This window comes from Xyrauchen texanus, chromosome 3, assembly GCF_025860055.1.
Source record: "Xyrauchen texanus isolate HMW12.3.18 chromosome 3, RBS_HiC_50CHRs, whole genome shotgun sequence".
Classification (NCBI taxonomy): Eukaryota; Metazoa; Chordata; class Actinopteri; order Cypriniformes; family Catostomidae; genus Xyrauchen; species Xyrauchen texanus.
The window spans coordinates 4,413,703-4,422,183 of NC_068278.1; the positions used below are offsets into that span (position 1 = coordinate 4,413,703).

The window sequence follows — 8,481 nt, forward strand, 5'->3', positions numbered from 1 at the left end:
CACACACACACACACACACACACACACACTTTAACAAGCTGAGAAATAGCAGGACGCTTCCAACTGAATTTATGATTTCATATTCTAAACACATTTGTAAACAAATAGCTTCAGTCTTAGAAGCTGATTGGTCAATGCAGTGTTCCAGTCGTGTTAACTCATATAGCACACATACTTTAGATCAATGAACATCTGCTGAACATCTTAGAAACGTCAGATTTACAATCATTCATAAACGTCTCAAAGACATGTGATGAATGGCTTATTGACATCCGAGAGGAAACGTCTTATAGATGTATAGCAGATGAGCAAACGAGGTAAAAAATACGTCTTCCAGATGTAAACACACACATCAAATAGACGTCTGGGTGATGTACAATATCAGGAATAAATACACAATCCAGTAACAGCTCTGAATTGAGACGGAACAAAGAGAACAGCCATTAACTGCAGTTTACATGTCACAGATTTTCATGAATTTTATTCATAAAATGTTTTGATAAAAATTTGTCAAAATTTGTATGATGTAACAATCAGTGACTATATTCCTGATATATCTTCTTGTGCCCCACTGCTTAATCGTAGCTCTTTTATATAATGCGATGAGCTATAATGTCTTGTACTGATGTCTCTTTCAGGTACTATGAGACGGGCAGCATTAAACCAGGAGTCATCGGTGGCTCAAAGCCGAAAGTCGCGACTCCTCAAGTGGTGGAGAAGATCGCCGAGTACAAGCGTCAGAACCCCACAATGTTTGCGTGGGAGATCAGAGACAGATTGCTGGCGGAGGGTGTTTGTGACGGAGACACGGTGCCCAGCGTCAGTTCCATTAACAGGTAATGAACTTGGACCTCACCGACGACAGGTCAAAGAGTCACTTTATTTGTGAACTCAGTACATAAACATACATGTTTATCTTCTCTTAAAGGATCATTCGCACTAAAGTTCAGCAGCCATTCAATCTTCCTCTGGACACTAAAGGTGTCAGTCCTGGACAAACACTGAGTACGAAAATACATCTCACACTTCTATCGTATATATATATACACTTCTCAAGATTGTTTTCCAGTTAATGTTTTAATTGTTCATAGTTCCCAGCTCAACGGTCACCCCTCCAGAATCTCCTCAGTCGGATTCTCTGGGCTCCACGTACTCCATCAGTGGACTGCTGGGAATCCCACAGACCAGCAGCGACAGCAAGAGAAACCATGACGACAGTGAGTGAGAAGATCACATTATTAGATGTAGTGTCATTCGCTGATGTAGACGACACTGAACGACAACAGCAGCTCTAGACATTTCATTCATATTGCTATTTAACATGCTTGTTCAGATTACAGATCAGGAAATGTTGTGGTTCAATTTTGGATCTTTAAGATTAAAATCCATTAGAAAAGAGTCAGTGCTGATTTGTCTCAATGGGAGTAACAGTTATACTGCTTTTAATTCTGAAGCGTGTAACTAGTTCACTGTTCAAATACTTTCTTCTATCCCAGTTTAATATGCAGAGACAATTATAAGGAAGCCATTTGGAGGTTCATTTTCTCAAAAACTGGTAACACAGTTCTCTGTGGTGCTATAAAAAGGTCCTCTGTTGGTTTTGAGCTTCCCGTCCAGCTGACACAAAAACATTCACTCAACCAAAGGTGTGTGTCGGGGGGCGGGAGAACAGTTTGCTTTATCAACGTATTCAAAAGCGGTTTTGAGAACAATATTTATTTTTGCAATTCCGTTTGGTGGCGATAGTGTTGCAGAAACTAAACTCTTCACGCTCACATCTGAATGGAATGTATGCAACACCTAACTGAGCAGCTCTTAATCAAAATGTGAAGTGGGCACCAACGTTGATATTGCACACACCTGGCGCTATAAAATGGGTAATGCCACTGTGTAGACTAGGTAATTGGAGAATTGTAGACCTGTGTTTTGGCCAAGAGACCAGGTCGTGTGTTTATCAAAGGCATTAACTCTCCCAAAACAGTTATCACTGAATAAAGAGCCTATTACAATGTTTTAGAGCTTGTGTGAAACTGTGTTGGTCTGTCAGGCGATCAGGAGAGCTGTCGGCACAGCGTGGACTCTCAGAGCAGTAGCGGTGGAGCCAGGAAACAGTTGAGAACGGATCACTTCCCCTCGCAGCACCTCGACTGCGGATTCCAGTGTCACTACAGTGCAGACGCATTCAGCTCGACTGCGGCCGGGAAAACAGAGCAGGTACTGCAGTGACACACTGATGTTATATGACATCAAGAACACTTCTGGAGAAAAAAAAAGCCTTTTATTATAACTAAAGTAACTAAATGGACAACGATGTTGATAATGCTAACCCTCCTGCAGTCGCCGTATCCTCTCTCGCTCATCAATGGCAGTTTGGATGAGGGTAAAAGTGGCTCCACTATCAGTCGAAACCTGGCAGCACATCAGGGATACACGGTGGTCACAGGTAATAATGATTGTTTGTGTGCCATTCTCTCTCATTTACATTCTTCTTCTATTTCTTTCATTTGTGTCATCATTTAGCATATGTGCTCATCAAGTCTGTGATAATTGCAACCCATTCATTTTCATATCCATTAACGCTGATAAATTGATTCTTCCACCTATCTGTCAATGCATGGCTCCACCTCAGAAGCCCTACAGCCCCTCCCACTCTGTCTGAAACAGGAAATGCCACCCGAGGAGAACAGCTCAAGTCCCTCCCCCAACATCATCCCTAATTCAGCTTTCCTGGAGCTCACATCCATCAGTAACAGTTGCGCCGGCTCCGCTCATTTATCTCATGGCTTCAGCTCATTTTCCCATCATGCACCTGTTATGGGGCCGTTCAGCAGTCCGTCACTCATCGCAGGTATTAATACATCCAAACCATCGATCTGTCATCACAGTTACATCACGACTGTTCCATGTTAAATGAAAGGTTTTTGTTTTGGTACCTCCAAACAAAGCAATGAGCGTTTTCACGAACTGTTTCAGGACGAGATGTGGCGAGCTCAATGTTGCCCGGTTACCCTCCACACATCCCTTCAGCTGCTCAGACGGGTTTCTCATCATCCACCATCACTGGAATGGTTGCAGGTGAGAATTCACTCACTTACTGTGTATTCATTTCTCGTGTTGTAATTGGGTTGTTTACATCAGCGGTTCTCAATCCGAATCGGTGTCATTCTTCATTCTAAACACTGCTCTAAAATCACGAGATTAATCGTTATCATTTTATTCTATAAAAATACACTTCTACAAAGTCAATATTTGATTACATGCAGTAGTATTTTATATCAATTTAAGAATTCAATTAGGGTCAGATAATTATTTCATTTTGCTTCAGTGACGTGATGCTCGTTTTTTTTGTCTAGGTCTATGAGAGATATAATTCACACAAAACAATGACTTGATACACCTCTTGATGGACATGTTTTCAAATTTTGAAGTCATTTTTATATTTTTCTGGGGCTTAAAGTCAAAAATGTCATGTGACGTGACCATCCAGAGACAGTCAAAAATATGGTGTAATTAAAAGTTAAAATCTTGAAATAATTCAAGTTGGCATGAGTAGTGCTGAATAATCTTTAATGAATCTTTCTTAAAAATAACAACTGTGTTTTAAAATGTGATTTATATTTCACAAGGCCATTTGCTGTAACCCGGAGAAAACATCTTGATATTCTTCACTCAGAAATAAAATAAAATATATATAAATATAGTCAACGCAACTTAATTATTCATTTAAAAAAAAAAAATTCAAACATATTTTTCAAGGTAAATTATATATATATATATATATCTCATATATTCAATGTGCAAGAATAGTATTTTAATACGTTTTACTTGATGTTGCAACACATAACATTTTCAAGTCATTAAATCCGGACACAAAGATTATGATTTCTACCATCTGGACACGTGTTTTAAACTAAATTTGAAAAGATTTCTCATTTTTATCCCCTCAGACAATATTATTTGGCATAAAACCTTTTGCTAACAAGTTTTCTTCAAAACATCATGGCCACAAAATATTTTTCTCACACTGTAAAAATGCGTCTTTAGAAATAAAAATAAATGGCTGTCTTTATATTTTAGGAAGGGGTCCCTGAAAGGGGGATCATCGTATTAGTGGGTCCTTGGCATCAAAAACTTTGAAAAGCCCTGCTTTACTGAATAATGTGTCCATGGATTCATTTTTATCAACATGAAGATTTTAGGTCAAATATATATATGAATATACAGTTTATGGGAATATATATATATATATATCCTGTAACGCGTCACCATTTTCATCACTTTTAGCCTCTACTGGTTCATTTGAAATGGTTCTGAAGGTGTGAGTAATTCATTTGTGAAATAGCTCAAAATATGCGGCTTGTTGAGGAGAGATTTGCCATTGCCTTTTACATGAGCGGACCATAAAACAGGCATGTATGGAGGACTCGAGTCATATATAAAGACCAGAATATCAAGACTTGAGGGCGCAGGACTCTTCTGATCAGGCGCAACCACACTAGATACCACTAAACAAGACCACCCGCACAATCGATTTTAAAGTGTGGGGTGCACCCATTTATCCTCAATCTCATTCAAACTGGCTGCAGCGGCAAGTGTTTTCTTCTCTATGTGCTGTCAGGTTCTTATAATGGAAACAAAGGGGAAGATTTCATTGAATTAACACTTACATTTCGGTCTGTTCTTCACACAACGCATTCGTGTGGCTTCAGAAGACTTGAAATATAGTACTCGAGTGATATGGATTACTTTTATGAGCTTCTGAAGCTTGACATTCACAATCACCATCCTTTCATCCCTCATCCTTCTGTTCCACAGATTACATTTTTTTATTTATTCTATTTTTGGATATGTATTTTTTTAAAGTTTGTGATGAAAATGCTTATACAGAAATACAGAAAAACAAAACAATGTAGGCCAAACAACCAACAGTTCATTTATGTTTTTTAATTGAAATGAAGAATGTAACTTTTCATTATTACGCAAAACAAAAAAGAGCAAGTCTAAGCATCATTGTATTCATTTGAATTGATCAATTGTATTTTTTTTATATATTTATTTAGTATTTTTTGAAACAGACTTGAATTCAGATCAAATTTTTATTTGTACTAAAACCAAGGAGGGGTCCTACTTTTAAAGAGGGGTGTGACCAAAAAAAAACATGAAGAACTGCTGCCCTAGCAACCACATGTCAACGTGTTAAACCCAATGAAAGGTCCCCAGCATAATAGCAGTGAGTTTAGCAATGGTAAGCACCGCTCACATTTATTTATTTTTGAGAAAATGTAAAAATGTTCTTTGAAATCATGAACATCGGTGTTCTGATAAAAGCATAAACGTTGTGCAGTGTAGGTTTCTGAAGCACACCGAGTGTGAGAGCTGCTGTGAGGGCGGTTTAGAGATTAACAGGGGGACGGTGGGTTAATCAGTAGCCCGTTGGCTTTGGTGAGTGGCAGAAGAGGTCTGAGAGAACAGAGCAGGAGTTCCGCCCTACTGCCCACGCCTGCTGCGGCCCTTGACACCCGACCACACAGAACCACAGCAACCGCACAGGGGCCCGCGAAGGGGCGAGCATTAGCAGTGTGAAAAGAGAGAGAGATCAAAGCAGAAATACACCAGAATTAAAGTACAACCTACGTGGAAAGAGAGACAGAGTATATGTAGAATATATGCATTAAGAAACAAAAGCCATGAGGAATAAGAGAGAAATGCAGCAGAGCTCGATTGAGTGGTTTTTTATGAAGTCTGCCCTGCGAAGCGCGAAATGAGAGGGTCTGATTTATTATTTTTCTGGTGGGCTCCCCAAGAGGAAGCGTTCATACACAATTACTCACTGAATGGGGGAGGGGGATTCAATCCTGCTCCCATAATTACCAATTAGATATTGGAATGTAAAAAGAAGAATGGCCAAGGGGGGCGGCACGAGCATGAAAGGCTAAAGGAGAAAGTGAGGGACGCTGGAGGAGTCTGACTGTACGCACCGGTGAGTAGCCGCTGGATTAATGGTTTACAAGCAGCTCTAACCGTCGAGTGAATGATGTGCTAGAACTCCAGCTGCCAAAAGCACAAACGGACTCGCACTGAGCGGCACATCTCAGTCAAACATACATTTAAAAATGACATTAAACAACCTTCTTGATGGACATAACTGACAAAATGTCAGAGAGGTTGAACTTCAAGCATAACAACGAATCTGAATTTCTTGTCGCTTCAAAGTTGAAGACGCTCCAGGAGTCTGAAACTGAGGGGCTCATTCTCAAATATTTCAGCCTCTTTATTGCAGCTTCTCAAACACATGTTGACATTGTTGTTGTTGTGTTGTTTTCTGTTTGTAACTGAATGTGTGTTTGCTTTTAGGTCCAGAATACACGAGTCAGACGTACAGCCATCCGACCTACACCTCGTACAGTGACGCCTGGAGATTCACCAACTCCACTATCTTGGGTAAGTCCAGCGAATATCCACCAGTCTACAGTCTCATGTGGATTATCAGTCTTCTCCATTTTGTTGATCTGGGAAATCCCACATAGTTACATTTTATAGTTCTGGGTAAAGGTGTTGGAGTAAAAGGTATTCACTGTATATTTGATCAAATGCATTAATGACCTGTAAGAAAAAAGCCACCGTGCCCTTCAACTATTGCATAAAATTTCAGTCACATGTACTTTGGCAGGCAGAACACACACACACACACACACACACACACACACACACACACACACACAGTATGAAGTAAATTTACCTTGTGCAACTTTGCCTTGAGGCTATTGAGTCCTTCTGTGGAAAGAAATAAGGCCAGAGTCACAAGACGACAATTAACCCTTAACCCAGTGATGTCATTAGAACTTAGACAAACAGACGTTTCAATAATACAAAATAATCAACAAAAATCTACATTGCTCAAAATACAATAATATGTTTCCTCCTCTGCAGGTTCTCCATATTATTACAGTTCAGCTTCACGAGCGGCTCATCCGTCCACCGCCGCATACGATCATCTCTAGCTCCAGGGAAACTTCTGTCGCTTTCACAATGGAGTATTTAGTGAAAAAACTCAAACATATTGACGGACGACACCTTTTGTTGCCTGTAAATCTATTGGTTTCCCGTTGAAGGCAAATTTCCAGTTTACATCTTGAGCAAGAAGATTTTCCAGCAGTCGCAGAGAAGACACCTGTATTTATATTTCTCTGTAGCCAAAGACATTTCTGTTGTGAACTGTTTTCATAGATTCATGACCACAAGAGTCTGTGAAACATCTAGTTGTATTTTTTATATCCAAAACTTAAGAGTAGCAACACAACCTGAATAAAAGCGGCAGTATATCCACACAATGAAAGCAGTGAGCAGTCCCACTGGAGGAATAATACCAAATAAACAGCATCAGAATTCATCGTTCTTCTGCTTGAGAAAGTGAAGTGCATTCGGGATGAATGAGTAAAGATCGTGTTGGGCTGGTGTAGTTTGTATTTAAGGTAAATGGATTGATATCTACAGAACTATGAGTATTTAAAGTTGTCACTCATTCATCCCATATTCATATATAACGCTGTTGCCTTTCATTAACTCATTCAGTTTCTCTTTTCAATTCACTGTATTTCCCCATCATGACATTCAGAAGTTGTGTTCATATGTTTTGGGGCAATATGTACAAAATGAAATTCTTTTATGTGATTATTGCGGCATTCATTAGATTCAAAACTTGATATCTTACAGTTTGTCATAATTTTATTTCTGTGAGTTTCAGAAATTAAGTTTGATTGTTCTGTCAATTATATTATTCAAATGTAAATTAATAATTTCTACAAAATTATTTTGAATGAAATAAAGCATGACACAGCAGCGTCCTCCCGTGTTTCCCTTTCAGAAACGGATTTAGACTCATTAAAACGAAATCAAGCTTGCAGAATTCTCATTCTTCATGTTTTATTAATACTTCTCGGTTGTTGTTGATGGTGTTTTCATTTCTAAATCTAGTTTATTATGTTGCATATTTTTCTCAGTTCAGCAGAACAGATGAAGGGACAAAAGCAATGATCCTGAAAACATGCGCATCTGTTTCATTTCCTTTTTATTTTCTGCATCACGTACTTTTATTTGCAATGATTTCGCGCCTCTTTTAATGGCGCTTTAACGAGGACACGGCCCACCTGGATCCGCCACCGGGTGATGAATGAGCCCCGTTACACCGGACACAATGAAGACTGTCTTTCAAACTTCCTCAATATGAACGTTGCTGTTTGTTTCGTGTCGGTAATTATATTAGAACAGACTAGAGCCCAAATTCTTTTTATCTAATTGCTTTGACATCTTTATGTCTTGGGTTTGCACAGAACCGCGTCTACGTTTGGGTTTTTCTCCGGTAGGCTATGGTCAAAACATACGCGGGGCTAGTTGTCACACACGTGCTTTAAACGTTTCCACACACGCTGGTAAGAAGAAACTTCATTAGTTCACTTGTTGCATATCAACACTGCGTAGATA

At 39.3% G+C, this 8,481-nt stretch overlaps 1 protein-coding gene across 4 annotated transcripts in view; it reads left to right on the forward strand.

The window, feature by feature from the left end:
- pax8 (paired box 8) overlaps nt 1–7,863 on the forward strand; it is a 17,090-nt gene extending 9,227 nt beyond the window's left edge. For all 4 annotated transcript variants that reach the window (XM_052111702.1, XM_052111708.1, XM_052111694.1 and 1 more), the window contains 9 exons: nt 639–836; nt 929–1,005; nt 1,092–1,217; nt 2,048–2,214; nt 2,338–2,443; nt 2,630–2,848; nt 2,974–3,075; nt 6,355–6,441; nt 6,931–7,863. In XM_052111702.1, the coding sequence (XP_051967662.1) occupies nt 639–836; nt 929–1,005; nt 1,092–1,217; nt 2,048–2,214; nt 2,338–2,443; nt 2,630–2,848; nt 2,974–3,075; nt 6,355–6,441; nt 6,931–7,001 (1,153 nt within the window). In that variant the 3' untranslated portion in view covers nt 7,002–7,863. The remainder of the gene's footprint in view (nt 1–638; nt 837–928; nt 1,006–1,091; nt 1,218–2,047; nt 2,215–2,337; nt 2,444–2,629; nt 2,849–2,973; nt 3,076–6,354; nt 6,442–6,930) is intronic.
- Nucleotides 7,864–8,481: the final 618 nt, after the last annotated feature.